The 17,222-nt window shown below is 47.3% G+C and overlaps 1 protein-coding gene across 1 annotated transcript; it reads right to left on the bottom strand.

Moving 5' to 3' along the window:
* Positions 1–4,188: 4,188 nt before the first annotated feature.
* Positions 4,189–16,707, bottom strand: COX5A (cytochrome c oxidase subunit 5A). The gene is made up of 5 exons (XM_075006668.1): positions 16,498–16,707; positions 9,773–9,889; positions 8,154–8,275; positions 6,335–6,457; positions 4,189–4,351 (listed from the first exon to the last, which is right to left on the bottom strand). The coding sequence occupies exons 1-4, from the start codon at positions 16,595–16,597 to the stop codon at positions 6,344–6,346; spliced, it is 453 nt and encodes a 150-aa protein (XP_074862769.1). The 5' UTR covers positions 16,598–16,707; the 3' UTR covers positions 4,189–4,351; positions 6,335–6,343.
* Between the last annotated feature and the right edge of the window lie 515 nt (positions 16,708–17,222).

Genomic DNA, 17,222 nt, shown 5'->3' with positions numbered 1-17,222 from the left:
GTATGTCAGCTGCAAAGCAAACCCCTTACAAGCCTCCAACAGCTTTTCAATAGAAAGAAAAATTTCCTGCTTTCCTCCCACTCAGCTGCAGGAGCCTCCATAACGTGACTCATCTCCATAGGATGAGTAATCAGGACCGGTACTGGCACAGAAGATAGTACATCTCATTTGCCTGGGCAATGAAGTCCTTTTTCTTAACCCAATGAGATGATCTTGTCATTAATAAGGTGTTAGTCACAGTCCAGAGGATTGTTTTTCCTGAAATCAGGGTGGGCAATCACTTTTGCCGAGGCGGTCACTCCAAGAACTTGGAAGGTGGCTCAGAGTTGCTCTTCCATTAATGGAGGTGGTGCAGGGCTGGGATGGAGGTTGGGCGCAGAAGGTAGTTTGGGTAGGAGCCTGGGCTGCAGAGTCCAGAGATATGGGCGCAGGAGGGGATTCTGACCTGGAGAAGGGGTGTGGGGTCTGGGAGTGGACTGTGACCTTGGGTGGGGGTGCAGGATTTCAGCTGTGACCTGGAGGATCCATGAGGGGATGCAGCTGCAGAAGGGTTAGATGTTGACCTGGGAGGGGGAGCAGAGGGTCAGGGGGAAGACAGGAGGAGGTGCCAGGTGTAGGTTCTGACCAGGAGGTGCTTAGCTAGCAGCTCCTGAGAAGGAGCCCAGTGGGACCCTCAGGCAGGCTCCTTACTTTCCCACACCTGCTCAAAGCAGCTGGCAGCAGGGGCCCTGTGCTCTGCACACCACCAGCCCCGCGGTGACGGGGGGTGCGGGGGGGACTGTGTGCTGCGTGTGCCATAAGCAGAGCCCTGCAGGCGAGAGCAGCACGCGAAGCAGGTGCTTGCAGGGTGCAGAGGGCACGGCCTGCCCAGCCAGCTGCTTCGAGTGGCGTGTGGATAACCTGGAGCCTGCCCGAGGCTCCCTCTGGGCCATGGGACAACGGTGGAAGGCAGCGTTCCCTCCAATTTCTCCCAGCCCTGGGTGAAAAAAAGGGTACATGCACTGACCATGTGCAGATGCGCGCCACCCACAGACATGCCGCTGCCGGTGGGAGCTCTGCTAATCGACTGGGTGGCGCATGAATCTCCCCAAGCGCCCAGCTTACAGGGAACAGAAGTAGCAGGCTGCACCCGGCATTTTGGTGGGCCTGATCTGGCTCGCAGGCCGCACGGTCTACCCATTTCAAAGGCTTCCCATGCGACTGATTCGGACAGGCCTGGCCCTGCAGTGGCACGCCACTGGAACAGTGAATCCAAGAACCCAGCAAAGCTACCTTAGACCCACTCAAGGTGTCAGCAGTAAATATGCTCACCCATCCTTGGTTAAACACGCTTCAGGAGTCACAACAGAAATAAGACAAAACAGAATGTGGTTTGGTGCCTTAAGAATATGTCATCGGAATTTAAGGCTCATTGTGGATCATCTCATATCAGCTACCACCAGAGAGGTGTACAGAATTCGACAGCTTTAGGCTCTTGCTGGCTGATGACGGAGCCAAAAGTGGCAAGTTTTACTCTAAACCAACTTTCATGGGTGAACCACCTCAGAACTGATGGTTTGTAATAATTTGCAGGAGTTGAAACGTGGCTAGTAGTGGGAAACTTATGTCATCAAGCTTATTTCCCTCACTCCCCACGAAAGCTTCCGAAAAGCGGGAGTTGTCAATTTGGAGATCAGTAGTGAGAACAGAAAGAGATACCAGCAAGAAATACAAGTGCCCAGGAAGGATTAATTTTCATTATCTTCCTCTAGCAATCCCATTCCTTTTCCAGGCCCTAGTGGGAGGTTAAGTTTGCCATTCACAGAAGGCAGCCACCCCGCTCCTCCAATGAGCGCCCTGGATTCATTGGGCAAGGCTTATTCACACAGATACTTTGAAAACACGGTGGTGGACTTCCAAAGACCCATGTGACCATTGTTAACTTGTGTGTTATGCTTCTTATGGCCTAAACAGCATACAAAGAACAGCTACAATGAAAGGCAAGGTACCTCAGACATCTAGTATCAGAGAGGTAGCTGTGTTCGTCTGTAGCTTTGAGAACAAGAAGTCTTGTGGCACCTTACAGACTAACATATCTTGGAGCATAAGCTTTTGTGGGCAAAAACCTACTTCATCAGATGCATGAGTGGGGGGGCAGGGTTCAGAGGGGTATTTAAAGAATGGGGTCCCAGAAGAAGGGAGGGCCAGAGCTGACAAGGTCTATTCAGTAAGGTGGAAATGGCCCAGTGTCAACAGTAGGTATCAAAAGAGGAAAAAACAAGTCAGATCAGACAGGTGGATATGAGCCATTGTCAGAGTCTAATGGGAAGATCTTAACACCCAGGGCAGAGAAGCTGCCTTTGAGACATCTAGGTGTTTTGTTTGAAAATTCTAACCAGATCGTGGCACTAACATGAATTTATTAGCAGGCATGGGATTGGTTTGAGAAGTTAAACCTCTTAGCAGTGGTGTAAGGGCTCATTTCCAAAGCGCTAGAGGGACACAGGTGCCTTGCTTGTTGAGTTTGGGAGAAGGGGCTAGTTCTCCATCAGCGCATCTAACAGCATCCAAGCATCGGGGTGGGTGGTGAAACCCTGGTTCTTCTTTAGATCTCTACTACTGCAGTTACAGATTTCCAGATGAAGAAGTGGTCAGTGTCCTCCTGTGTCTTGTTTTTAAACAATGACCAAGACAGTGCCTCCTATCCACACACCCCACTTTTTTTGAAACAGCGAGGGAGTCAGCAGCAGAAAAGTTCAAAACAAACAGCTGATCAAATCTGTCATATTTTAACAAGTTGGGTTCATTCCCCCATGAAGACTTCCCTCTGGATGCGAGTCTTCCAGCAAAGACTAAATTGATTTGTTCCAATAGTCCAAGGGTCCATGAAATGCTTTGAACATTTTGGTTAGCCTAGTCTTGTTCATTGTCTTTAAGCTGCAAAAGCCTGAGGTCAAAAAAGACAAATTTATGAAAGGGCAAATTAACCTCTCCAGGTTACTTGTTCAGGTCTCTTCTATAGATGTGCGGACGTGCTAATAAAGAGGAAGTACCCACTCAGCTGTGACCACTGCTCTTCTCTCCTACATGCCTGAAGGCAGTGTTATTACCTCAGCACTAGTAAAGAAAAACTGTTTGAATTGGTGTGGCTCATTCTAAGGACCCAGCAACAAACACACACAAGGGAAACTGGTACAGCAAGAATAGTTAATATCAGACCTTATCAGTCTTTTTGATAGGAATGCCCGAGAGCTGCTGTTGGCTAATTACTCTCTTCCTTGTGTGGAAGTGCAGTGGCAGAGAGAACATGACTGAGGTAGTGATCATGACAGACGCAGGTGCCCCGAATTCCCCAGTGAACAGCTTGACAACGTATGCATGCCCTTCCCCACCCCCCCCAATTGCACACTGCTGTTTGAACTGTACTCCATCTCATATTCAAGATGCACATGCCATTGCTCAGGCCCTGTGAAAGATCCCATGCCTGGCAGAGCAGCTGGGGAAGTCATCAGGGAACAGTTACAGACTTCCCTGTGTTATGGAAGGTGGGGAGGGAGGGAGGGGGAAAGGAAAAAAAAAAAAAAATCACTAGAGGGGGCAAATAGACAAGTGACACTCATATCACCTCAAAGTCCTGATTAGGACCTCTACTTTGTAGATCACCCGGGAAACACTAATGTGGATTCCTGCCACAAAGAGCTCACAATTAGCACTTTAGATTAACAAATCTCAGCAGGCTAAAACAGATGTCCCCAAGAACATAATGCCATGTATGTTCCTTATGGGAGCAAAGCAGCCCTTAGTTACTCAAGTTCAAGCCTCAGTGTGTAAGCACAGGTCATACAACTGATTTAGGTCACTAGTTGTCACACAACTGACTGCTTAAATTTCATCCCATTCTGAGGTACAGTGAAGCCAAGCAAAAATCTCCAAGGCCTCGCTGAATTCATCTAAAATGAACCGGCACAATGCTTTTAATCCTTGGTATTCTAGTAAACTCCAGAGGTTGTGGATAGACCATCCCATATAGGAATTCTGCAGCTGGTCTTGGAACCCCAGACTGTTGCTGGATAGATTCAGGAGTGGGTTACACAGTTAATAGCAAGTTGGCTTCATCCAGAGTGTATTTTAGCTACTCACTTTGCTCTTGGGAAATTTCACTTTCTAGATTTCTTCTCCAAAATCACCACAGAGGCAACAAGGAGCAAGTTCAGTTCAAACCCGTTTCTTCTTTATTAGGTCCAACTTCACATTACAGACATTGGGACTCAATAAAGAAAGAAGTTAGTTCAAATAATGTAATATTTTAACCTCTGTCTCCAGGTGACTGTGTACAATCAGAGAGCATTAACAAAATGCACGTGCAGCCCATCTGGAAGAAAACAGAGAAGGGATTAATCAAAATGGATTACTTTACGCAGGTCAATATTTCCACACCATTTTAGGTGGTCCCAGGTAGTTTCACCCATAAGGTGGTTCTTCCCATCACTCAAATTACACATCTACTCCTCAGGCCCAGAAAAGCAGTACCATCACAGTAACCCAGCATTACCATTTTGCCTGTGGTGCAGAGAATATTAGAGACCTCAGCTTTTATACGCCGTTGAATGGACCACTTTGCCGAAGTTGTTAAAAATGGGTGAAAATGCGAAGCTTGAGATGCTTTCAGGTTATGAACATCTAACCTTAAACCCCATCATCTTCTATGTGATCCCCTGTTTTCCAAGGGAGAAGCCTATTTCTAACAAACTCACATGCATCCGTTATGCTTTATTCTGGTCTACATTTTAATCAGTATCTACATTCAGTGGCTAAATTTGTTATTGTGATGGACAGCCACTGGCCAGCTGATGGCCTCTTGTTACGAAGCTGTCAGTCAGTGATGTAGCAACAAAAGCATTAGCTAATTTTAGGCGATGGCCAACTTATTACTTGAATGGGGATCTGAATCCCATTTTAAAGTTCTATCTGAATTTGAGGACAGTTACCAGTTTTCAATGTGAACCCTAATAACAGATCCATCACCTTAAAAGCTCTGAACACTCCTCCACCCAGAATTCAAGCCTTAGCAGTTAGACCCTCATCCTACAAGCACTGCACTGGAAGCTACTGTAGCAAATAGGAGTTTTAACTACAGGACACTTAAATCCCTAACTACACTATAAAACTGACCAGTCAACTATGTTTTAAGTTAACCCACAGGTCAGTGCTGTGCTTTTTAAACAGTTGAAGGAGGAAATGCTATTTGCAGAACTGGGTGGCGCAAGATCATACTTTGTGGAAGATTTATCCCTACTGCATTAGCAGCTTCAACATTGCTGATGGATGTTGCCAGCAATGAAACCACTTCCCAGCATAAGGATGCACTAGCATTCTGTTCTATCTTCAGTACAAACAGACTGATACCTTAGAAGCGAAGAGAGCTGTTTCTGATGGGATGATGATCCTTCCACACAGAGGGAAACTGCTTCTTGCAAAGATTGCTGGGAAGCAAAAGTTTTATGCACTTCCGAGCAAATACGGGAACAGCTTATTTCCAAGACAAAGCTGCAACTCTGATAGGAAATGAGGGTTCTCTGAAGACTAGCAATTATGTCAAACATCTAGAATGCTAATAGTCTTCTCCCAGGCTACAGAAATACATGTGAAAGCCTAGTTAGAGTATTTTGTTGTAGGTTTTCAAAAGGAATAGAAAAATTTCAGTTCACATGAACAGGTTTTACCAGTACTCCAGCTAAGTCAGCCAAATTGTCAACGTATGAAGAATGTTTCTTTCCAAGTATCCTATGTCTTCTTTTTATATTAGACAAATGCATTTCATAAGCCCTCTTATTTTTACTGGTGCTGCCTCAAGTCTTCTATTTAGGAAGCTAGTCTAGAACCCTTGGATTTAAAAACCTCTCCCTCAACCACCTTTCATTTTTAGACTGCATTAGAGACTTGGATACAAATATTTCAGGACCTGAAATGTCATTGTAACCCTGACATCTGTTCCAAAAGCCTCCTGCCATTTACTAAACCATGCTCAGATTAGTTCACTACACCAGTCTCTCACCCACAGCTCCTCTGGTTTCTTTTCAAAGAACACATAATTAGGAACTGGACTGCAGACACCCTCATTCTGTAGCTACAGCTAAGAGAACGTGAACTCTTTACTGAGCATTGCCTTCCCACACACAGCATCAAATTGTTTTCTACTGCCAGGCAGCACAAGCCTCAAGTCTTAGCATGAAACCTGCATTCCAACAGCACCTCCTTAGGGATTCCTTACAGCCCGGGAAGACAATTAGACTTAACCGGTGCTCTAGGCTGTGTAGCCCCATCTCAAGTTTTAGGAAGATATGGTCCCCCTTACCAATTACATTTATGCTTTGTCCAGACCCAGTTCCTCTGGAGTGGAGATTCCCAGTTCATTCAAAGTTGGTCTAAGTTCCTGGATAACGTAAGGGTAGATTTCCTTGTGAGGGCCTGCCTTGTCCTAATCAGAAGAGAAGGAAATTAATTCAAATAGTAAAGAGGTGGCCTAGCAAAATCAAGGTTGCACTTATGCCAGACTATGCCTGCCTGCAACTGAGAAGTGTGTACTCACAACAGGAGCTGCAGTTTGACCCACTTATTACTAGTGATAATAATTTGCCCTCAGTAAGATGGAAGGGTAACGCTTAGAATCAGGAGCTGGAAGGGACCTCAGGAGGTCACAGTCCAGCCCCCTGCTTCAGGCAGGATCGACCCCCACTAAGCCATCCCAGCCACGACCTTGCCAAGCCAGGACTTAAAAACCTCCTTAGCACTGCTTAAGAACAGTACATCATAGAACATCTACTCTTAAGCCTGCTAACTACAGCCTGTGCTTATCTGGCGAGAGTGAAGCACAAAAAGAGGTAATCTCAGGCTAGCAGCTCACTTGCAGGGTTTTTCCAAGTCTTCATGAAGTGGACTTCTTCCAACCCATCTCCAGTTATGTGGACTACCCTCCCCCATTCACTATCACACAGGCCACTTCATTGCCTAATAGCAAAACGCAGCCGTTGTTTACATGGAACAAGAATTGGTGGGGTGGGATTTTGAGCAGCACAGAACTCCCAGTAATTTCAGTGTAAGCAAAATGAGGTCAAAGCGAAGTGCTTCAGAAAAATCAACACCCCTCCACCCTGACTACCTGTAATGAAACACAGGAGCTGAAAACAAAGAAAAACCATGCTGTGTGAACAGCCGGCTCTCCACATCCCTCCAGATGTTCTGTAGGGCAGTTTGAAGACTGCTTATTGATTGCTTTGGCAAAAGAGGAAGAGACACTAACATCTAACAAGTCCAAAGAAAGGGTCCATTTAGAAAAAACGAAATTTTAGTTTCATCTCCAGGGATTAAGGAAAGTCACCCTTGTCCCCAACAAAAGCCTTTCAAACAGGGTTTTAGGAAAAGTTTTGGGAGGAGATTTAAAAGCTAATCTCATACCTTACATTTCCCCAAAGCAAACATTTTCAAGAACCATCTCAGTGGCCAGTCATTCTGGCATAGAGGAAGGAGAGCAAGAAAGGCAGGATATGGAGAAGAGAGACCAAGTTTAGCACACAATCATCTTTGTTGAATTCCCAATACAATGCCAGAAGTGTTCAGAGGTGTTTGATTTTTCACAGCCAGCAGGTTTAGATTCATTGTATAAGTGTTTCACATGATTTGGTGATCAGTGAGGTTTCCCTTACAGGTAATGTCCAGTACTGACACTTCTGAAAGTCAGCTCTATAAGCACAAGATTCCCCCAGGTGAAAGAGAGGGCGTGTTCCTTTTCCTGTATTATACTGTGGAGTCACAGATGCTCACTTCTTTGTTTAATTCTACTCTAATGAAGATGGTCAACAGAGGGGAAGGAAGGAAGGACAGACAGCCAGCAGCATCCAGGGCATTTATACCTGTGGTCATCTCATATGGTGGGGATTTTCCATTGACACTTGAACAGCAGCAATTTAAAACTGATTTTGATCATGCAACCTTGGACAAACAACTAGTTCCAGTTAGATCAGGAAGCTGAGGGGTGGGGGGGTTCCCTCTGCTTAGCTGGGTGAAAATGCAACATGAGACGCTAGGAGACTCATCTTGACTTTAAAACCTTTTCAGTCACGTGAAGGCACAAGCAGCAGAATTTTCAACATACCTCACGTCATGACTACACTGACCTTTACGACTTCTAGGATGCGGACTGCAGTGGCAAAATCATTTAACCGTCTGCATGCTCTCAAAGCAGCATCGATAATTTTTGGTTCTGGCACCAGATCATAGCCAACCAGCGTGTTTATGCCTGTCAGAAGGAGAGGACAACAATGACAACTTGAGAACACTTACTTCAGTGGCAAAAAGGGAAGGAGGTCAGAAGTGGAACCAGTAGGAAGAGAAAGTCTATCAAGGTTCAGCCTGGTTCCCCATTCATCCACTTCCATCCTAACTCCATGATATTTCTTATCACCGTAACACTCAATAATCAGTCTCTTTACTCTTTATTCTTTTATTGCCTTTGTTGTCTGATGCTGATTGTGTGACCTAATTATCTGTGAAAACTTAAAAAAGGTGGGTTTCACTAAGCCACTGGGCACCAGTCCCATCCAGGCTTCTATGAAGAACCAGACTATGTATCTTGACACGCCATCCTGCTTTCAGTTACAGAACCACTACATTTAAACCACACCCCCTCAGTTACACTCCTACAAACGCAAAGGAAAAGTTTTACCCATACCTCTCTTCCACCACCTTCCTTTTTAACTGGAAAACTAAAAGTGAGAGTCTTTGCCTCTTGCTCTTACAAGTCAACTCTCTACATGTTTAGGGGGCACACGTTTATAGGACAGTTTTAGGTTTCCTTAACAGTTGACATAAAAACTTCTGGCTCAGACCAGTGGCTCAAGTCCACTAGAAGGGCTATTATATAGTAAGTGACATCCACACTTAGTGTCGTCAACCTCCAGAAGTTATTCCATTTGTGTCCTTATTCATACTCATTAAGCAACTGCGGAACTCGCTTTCTCCAAGAAATCAGTTCTTACTCAAGGAAGTAATTATCAGCTGCAGAAAAAAAAAAATACTCAAGTTTAGCTGGATTCTTCAAAATTCAAATACAAAGCTTAGTTAATACATCAAAATCCAAGCAGTTATTGCACTTGGACTGCACAGTAACCCTCCTCCTCCATCGCGTGGATCTGCTGTGAAGAAACAAGCAAGCAAGACCTTTCTGTACCAGCATTATCTTTACAAAATAAAGTAAGCAGTCGTGTAGCACTTCAAAAACTAGCAATTTATTAGGTAATGAACTTTTCAGGGTCAGATCTTTATTAGTCAGTTTGTACACACCATAAAAAGTGAGCTCCAGGTCTCCCTCATTACTGAGGATCTTTAAAGTGCCGATACTGTTTTGCTTCGAATGGTTTGTAAGTCACATTGACTGCACTTGGATCACTCCCTAATTTCAGATGTCAACACCTCTAAGAAAATGCAACATCCCATCAGCCTACTCTTAGTTCCTGGGTTCTTTCTGCTCCTTCACAGATGCCAGATTAGACAGTAAGTAGTAGCTTCTCTCTCTCACACTCACACACACACTGCAGTTTAGTATACAGAAATGAATTTTAGAATTTCTTTCTTCCCTGCTGCAGCACATCTTCCCTGCTATTGCATGCACTTTTATTTCCTTACCTAGCTGTAATGTTCAATGGCCCTAACATTTCAAAGAAGTTTTGGCTTCCCCGTATTACTGTAACCATAATTACTTCAGTACCAGACGTTCCTTCCTTCCCAGGTGACATACCTTTCCTTAGCTCCCAGGCATCAATGTCTGGTTTGTTGAAGTATGTCACCCAGCGAGCATCAAATTCTTCATCTGACTCTTGTGTCCCATGAGAGTAGCAACGAGCATGTAACACAGCTGCGTGAGGAAAGAATAAGAAAGGATGTTAGAGGAAAAAATGGAGGAAATTTTGTTCTAGACACCCACAGCTAGTCCATGCTATCTGACACGAGCTTGACTTGTGTCACAGTTATGTAGACTTTAAGGGTTGTTGGAACAGCCCTGAACCCCAAACCAGATGGCACAGGAGAGCCTTGGGTTTCTCTTTGCTGTGTAGACACAGCTTTAGTCAGGATGCAGCAAGTACAGTTCTGAGTCACTAGTTCAATACATTAAACCCCCGTGATGTGCTCTGTGGTAAGATGAAAGAGCAAATCTACAAAATGCTTACAGACTGGATTCTAAATCAGTTAGTGCTCAAAAAAGCACAAGTTGATGCTCTATAAAAGTGATCACCTTCAAATTGTTAATTGTCCAACAGACTCCAATAAAAACAATAGAAATAGAAAGGCTACTGCAGTAATTGTTCCTTTTCTGCAGAGCAAGCCAGCCAAAAACAAGCATTAGAGTTAAGGAAGCTCTATTTACAGTATTCAAGTTGACAAAACTGTGAGAATCATCTCTGACTTCACAAGGATGTTTATAATGTAACAGTGTCCCAATTTATTAGCCAAATGAAAGTTGGAGAGGACAAAATGAACCCAACCCTTGTCACCTTCGGGCTTGTGGAAATCGACCACAATATCTATTTCACAACAGCTCCCTGTGTAGACAATTCAGAAGGAGAGACCTGCAGGGAGCTATTGCAAAATAGATAAGGGGCTTTAAGTCTACACACCCTGCTTTATTCTGGAATGACTTTCCCATTTAAGCCCTACAATTGCTAAATAGTTGGTTTTGTAATCTAAGAGAGGATTATTTTCCCTAATGTCTCAATACTATTTCTAACAGTAACAAACAAGACAGTTGGATGACTCAGTGGGAGGTGTAGCAGGATACACAAGTTGGGGTCACGAGGTTCCAGAGAGGACAAAAACTCGCTTTCAGTTCATGACTCTTCAGTGGTCTGTGTAAGATGACTTGGTGGCATTTGCGCAGTGCCTTTGTTTACAAGTGTTCAGTCCCCCAAACACCACCTTTACTGTTTCTGGGGGTCACTGTCTGGAGACAGAACTACTCTTATCCCAAGAACAGATTAGCGGAGGCTTGTGGGATAACTTACAATAAATAGATGCAGCACTGCTAGTGAGTCAGCAGCGAACTTCAGTCCCTGAGATTGTCATCTAGCACTAAATTTACATTGAAACTGGAGTGTAAACTATTCGTTTCAACGTAATAAAAGTGGGCTGGATTCTAAGACGACTTCTGTTAGCACGGCTGTAATTTAGTTTCCTCTCTTCATGGCGTTCTTCATCACATGGCGCTTTCTTAGCGCTAAACAAGGGCCGAACACGTAGCCATAGCAGCTAGCTATGGGACGCTGCTGCCCAAGAGTCAGGCCTCGTCTATACCAGGGCAATACGTCTATTTCAAATACAAAATTCTACCTATGGCAATCATGTAGTTGGAATCAATTATTGGAAAGGGACTCACTTGACTGCCCTAAGCAAGGTCGATGGGAGAAAGACTCCCGTCCATCTCCCTTACTCCACACAACCGCCTGGAATACAGGGATTGACTGCTATCTTTACCAGGCGGGCAAAATTGAGCTCTGGAAGATGGACCCTGACTGGGTCGACCTGCCCGGAAGCAGAGACATGCCCTCAGGTCTGTGCCCTCAAGAGCAAGTGCTTCCCCAGCTGTCCCAACCACAGAAGATGGAGATGACTAGGACTGAGCAACTTCACACTATGACTGGTACAGCTGAAAAAGTAATCGCACTCAGGAGCCTGGCGCTAATTGCCAAGCTAGCCAATCCTAAAAACAAGAGTCCAGGAGGGGAAACTAAAAAGTTGACTCATTCCTTTCTAAGTTGGATGCAACACATTTGTTTCACACTCACCCAAGTTATATTAAGATGCCTGGGGAGAGGACATGTCTTATTCTACGTTTTGTAAAGCATCATCTGCATTCACAACACTATATACACATTCAAAGGTTGTTTCAGACCACTATTCATCCCGATTAGCTTTTTCCCTGTCTAGTTTGAAGCAACATTAGGAAATTCAATTTATCTTTACGTGTGAAATAATTTCCTAAAATACAATGTGACATAAGACAATCTTAAAAAAAAAAATCCAAAATACAAAAGGAGTGTTCTCCTACACTCTCTCCAATGATGAGTCAGACTAAAGATATTCCTTAACACAGGGGCCTGCAACCAAAATCATAAGAGCCATTTTATCCTAATTCAGTTCATAGAATGCTAGGACTGGAAGGGACCTGGAAAGGTCATCGAGTCCAGTCCCCTGCCCTCATGGCAGGACCAAGTACTGTCTAGACCATCCCTGATAGATGAGTATCTAACCTGCTCTTAAATATCTCCAAAGATGGAGATTCCACAACCTCCCCAGGCAATTTATTCCACTGTTTGACCACCCTGACAGTTAGGAACTTTTTCCTAATGTCCAACCTAAACCTCCCTTGCTGCAGTTTAAGAACAAGTTTTCTCCCTCCTCCTCATGACACTCTTGTAAATACCTGTAAACTGCTATCCTGTCCCCTCTCAATCTTCTTTTTTCCAAACTAAACAAGCCCAATTCTGTCAGCCTTTCCTCCTAAGTCATGTTCTCTAGACCTTTGATCATTCTGGTTGCTCTTTCCTGGACTCTTTCCAATTTCTCCACATCCTTCTCGAAATGTGGTGCCCAGAACTGGACACAATACTCCAGTTGGGGCCTAACCAGTGCAGCGTAGAGTAGAAGAATGACTTCTCATGTCTTGTTACAAAATCAATCCTTTAATACAAGACAATCCTTAATAAATAACGTCAAAGCGTGCTATATCAGCCCTATTTTAACAACAGTGCACACACAATGACTTGTACCAGTTAGACAGCTGTTACCCCTATTTCTAGGCTTTACCCACTACAACTCCAAATCCTCCCCCAGTCCCCAGGCTTAACCCCTTGGAGCTCCAACCCACACCCCCGACCCCCTGGGCTTAACTCTCCTCAGCCATAGTTCTGCCACAGCCTCTCCACACTGGCCGTCGCCACCGCCACCTCCTTCTCAGCGCAGCTGCACGCCTCCAGCAGAGACAGGCTCGGCCACCTGCCCCCGCAGCTTTCCCACGGGCTTAGACTTCCACCCACATGGGGCAGCTGCCTGCCCAGCCGGCTTTCCCTTCCAGACTCCCTGACTTGCTGTGGCCAATAGCTCAGCAGCCCCAGCTGCTGCCACTGAAAACACCAAACTAAATTCAGTTCGTTCAATGGCGCACAACTGAATTTAATTTTTTGTTTAAGCAACGGTGGCGGCAGCCTCCAGATCCGCACATGGAGTCAACAGTGGCAGCTCTAGGAGCTCGCAAGTAACCCTTCAAAGAGCTGCATGCAGCTGCGGAGCCTCAGGTTGCCAAGCCCTGCCTTAACAAAATGACCCTAGTCCCACAGATTCTTGCCAGATATTGATGCAGCATACCGTTTGAACAAAGCCTTTACAATCTATTCAATTCTCCCCAAAACGTAACAGATCACAGCACAGAGATTATAAATTCACTTAGAAACCAAGGAGAGTTCTCTTAAAGATAATGCTCTCTGCACAATTACATGGCCTTCCTGACAAAATGGACAAGGAGCATCCTTAAGTATACCACTGAATTGTAGCTAACTGGAAGTCAATTGAAACTCATTTAATTTAACTATGACTGACAACCCTTCGCCTTCTGAGGATCCAAATACTCCAGGGCTCTGGGAGAAGAGAAAGGTAGAGCAACAATTTTGCAATAACCAAGCCACTGGTTTACCTACACCAGACCTTCCGTCTGCATATTCTTGACTTTCTATGCTTTAAACATAGCATTCCCGTTTAACGGCAGCTCCTTAAATTAAAAAGGGGTTGTCAACCTTACCATATTTCAAACAATATTCCTTACTATATTTGAGAGTGTTTTGTGGGTGTTTTTTTTTTTTTAATTTCTCCTCCTCCAATCCCAGATTGGAGAATGGAAGTACAGAAGAGTTCTCTCAGTGATCAACCCAAGATCAGAGGAACACACACATCATAATCTTCACCACCTGCTACTATAAGCAGAAGCCATTTTTTTTTAAACTTTGCTTTCTCTGACACACAGCAACACATTACAAAAAACCCCAGCATATTAAAATCTACTGCACACACTTCGTTAAGGGAAAGGTAACAACAGATACAATAAACAGCCATATTGCTTAAGGCATTACTGGAAGTTGCTCAAGTTTTACGGTGAGGACTGAGGTATTACAACCTATGATAGAAATCAAGTCAGTTTCACTTTTGGATTCTTTTTGCCTGCATTTTGAATTGCAATTACTGAAAATTTTGAAAGATTTTATATATTTTAAGAAGTGCTATTTAAATATGTTTGCTGGTTTTAGATTTAATAACTGCATGTTTACAGAATACATATGTTCCCTCAGAGGTAAAAGTGGGTAATACTTATCACCTTCCTTTCAGACAGACATTTATAGTATGCTTGGATCCAGCTGGATTACAATATAAACACTAAAATGAAGAAGTGCCAACATTTGGAAGGGGACAGCCTCAGATTCACTGTTAGCCCTGACTGTCTAACACACTTATCACCTCTATTTGCTGCATGGCAACAACAGCAGCAGCAAAAAGAGGTGGAAGTAGAACAAGGTGAGAAGTGTGCAGGGGAAAGAGAAAACACAGGTATATTTGTAAAAACCATTTAAAGAGGTTAACATAAAGAGACAAATTTGAGTGAAGACGTGCAAAGACAAACCAGGATATTTTATGCCACACAAACATACTAGGCATTTCACACATGAAAAGAAAGGGCTCTGTGCTAGAGTCCTGACAATTTACTGAGGCACTTGACAAAATTATATATTGAGCCCTGTAGCACTTTAGAGGCTAAGGGTATGTCTTCACTACACAGATCAACGCGCTCAAGGTCGATCTAATGGATTTGATTTCACGAGCCTAGTAGGGACATGCAAAGTTGAACTATTGGGGTTGTCAGTCAACCTCTGTGTACTCAATATGTTGTGGGCAGGCAAGTAAGTTGATTCTAGTTATGCAACTGACATATCTACAATCAATTTTAATGTCTAGTGTAGATGTGGCCTAAAATTTACACGAACAAACTTTTGTGGGCCGGAGCCCACTCAGTCACGCACATGAAGTGGAAATTATGGATGTAAAATCCCATGTAATTAGTTCACTGGGTAGGACAGCAGGCATCAAACATCTTTGTGGAAGGAAATCAAGAGGATAAGAAAGATGAGGGGACAAAAGAGATGTACCAGCCGGGGAACCAGGGGCTTGTTTGAATTTTACATGCTACAGTGCCACAGCTAAATCTCAAGCTTTACTCATCACACAAGGATTCTCTTGTAGGTGCAGATAATCCAGCTCCCCGGCAAACAGAAGAATCCCGCCTCTGACTTAGCACTGTCTACATAGGCACTTTGGTCACCTTAATTATGCCACTTGGGAGCCTAGCTGTCTCTAGGAAACCAGTTCAGACTATAAAACAGCAATAACACCAACTTCCTCAGCTCACCTTCCTTTTCTTTGTGAAAAGGCAAAGGCCTGCGGCAGAGGCAGGTTTGAGTTTGCAAGCAGTATATTTTTTGAAAATTACGTTTGAGTCACTGGGCTACTAATCCGAAGATTAGAAGCCATTAACCACTCGATCTGGCACTCGAGGTGCGTTTCCCCTGGGGTTGCAAGGCAGGTGAGATTAAGCGGCAGACTGCAGGGAAGCACAAGGCGAGCTGAAGATTTCCATGCCGCGGGCAGCTCAGCTTTGGTAGAAAAAGGCCCGCAGCGTGGCTGTCAGTGGTGCCAACTACCTTCAAGCCAGAGTCACTGCAGACACGCTGGAGGGCGAGCGCAGCGGAGACAAGCGCGAAAGAGGAAGCGAGTCAGGGAGGAAGCCGCATTGCCAGACAGGCCGGCTAGGCAGGACCCCGCCGGTCCGCCGCCAGATCCCCCTTCCCTAGGGAGACCCGGGCCCCCGTGGCGCGGATCGGGGCCGCTGCCGCCCCTCTGCCTCGGGGGACGCCGGCACGGGCGCCCGGCGAGAGCCGCCTCCCCCTCCCCTTCCGCCGGCTCAATGTCACCTTCCCGCGGCGGCCACGGATGCGCCGGGCGCGCGCGGCTCCCGCTCCGGCACGCGGGACCCTCGGCGCCACGGGAGGCCGGACCGGAGGGCGAGGAGCGGGTCGGGGTCGGGGTCGTGGGGCGCGTGCTCCCCGCCCAGCGGCGCGAGGGCTCCGGCGGGCGCGCGCACTAGGCCGCAGGTGCAGCCAGCCCTCGAGTGACACCTCAGGTCACCGCAAGGACACGGCGCCGCCGGCCCGGCCCGGCCCCCCCCGGAAGCCTCCCGCTAGGCGCCCCCCGAACGGGGCGTCCCGCGCTCGCTCCCGCCGCCCAGCCGGGGCCGCGGAGGGGCCGGGGCCGCGCCGCGGGGAGCGCGTGAGGGGGGGACCAGCGCGGCGGCCGCCAGCGCCCCGGGACCGGCACCGGCGCCGGCGCCGGGCCGCCCGGGGGGAACGGGTCGCCCGCTCGGTCACTCACCTGAGGCGGCGGCCGGCGGCGGCGGGGGCAGGGCCGGCCGGGCCAGGCCGCGGAGGCCGGCGGCGGCGCAGCGGCGCAGGAGCAGGGCGGCTCCCAACATAACGGCGCGAGCTGGGGCGCGGGACGGGACACAGAGGGGCGCGAGCCTTCCTCTCGCCGGCCGCGCGCTGAGGCCACCACGCGCCGAGACCGAGGGCGAGGGGAGGGGCAGCGGCTACGGCGTGGCCGGGCGGACAAACCACCCCCGCCACGTGACACAGGGGGGGCGCCGCAAGGGGGCGGGGCCTGGCGGAGGGGCGCGGGGGCGGGCGGCCATTTTGAAGTCAGGCGGTCGGGGGGCGATCGCTGCTGCTCGCCGGGGTGGGGGTGGTTCGGCCACGTCGCCCCTCCCGCCTCGGATCCCCGTTCCCGCCTCAGCGGCGGGGGGGACTTGAAACTGCGCCTCCTGGCCCGGGGGCGGGGGGGGGCTGGAAACTGCCTCCGCAGCCCGGCAAAGGGGACTCGGCTCCGGGGGCGCGGGCGCGTTGCGGGGTAACTGGCCCAGCAGGGGCCGGCCCGGAGACGCCCCGGTCCGTGGCCGCAGGGAGGTTTCAGCCTGTCCGCGCCGGGGCCGGGCCCCAGGGCGCTGCGGATTCCAGTGGCAGCCGCCTGGGAGCCGGCTCGTGACGCGAAGCTGCTGCCAGCTGCCCTCGGCCCCGCTGGTCAGCGGTGAAGGTGCCGCGGCA

This window comes from Carettochelys insculpta, chromosome 12, assembly GCF_033958435.1.
Source record: "Carettochelys insculpta isolate YL-2023 chromosome 12, ASM3395843v1, whole genome shotgun sequence".
In the NCBI taxonomy this organism is placed as follows: domain Eukaryota; kingdom Metazoa; phylum Chordata; order Testudines; family Carettochelyidae; genus Carettochelys; species Carettochelys insculpta.
The sequence above is the reverse complement of the archived record's forward strand: the minus strand, read 5'-3'. Positions and strand labels throughout refer to the sequence as shown.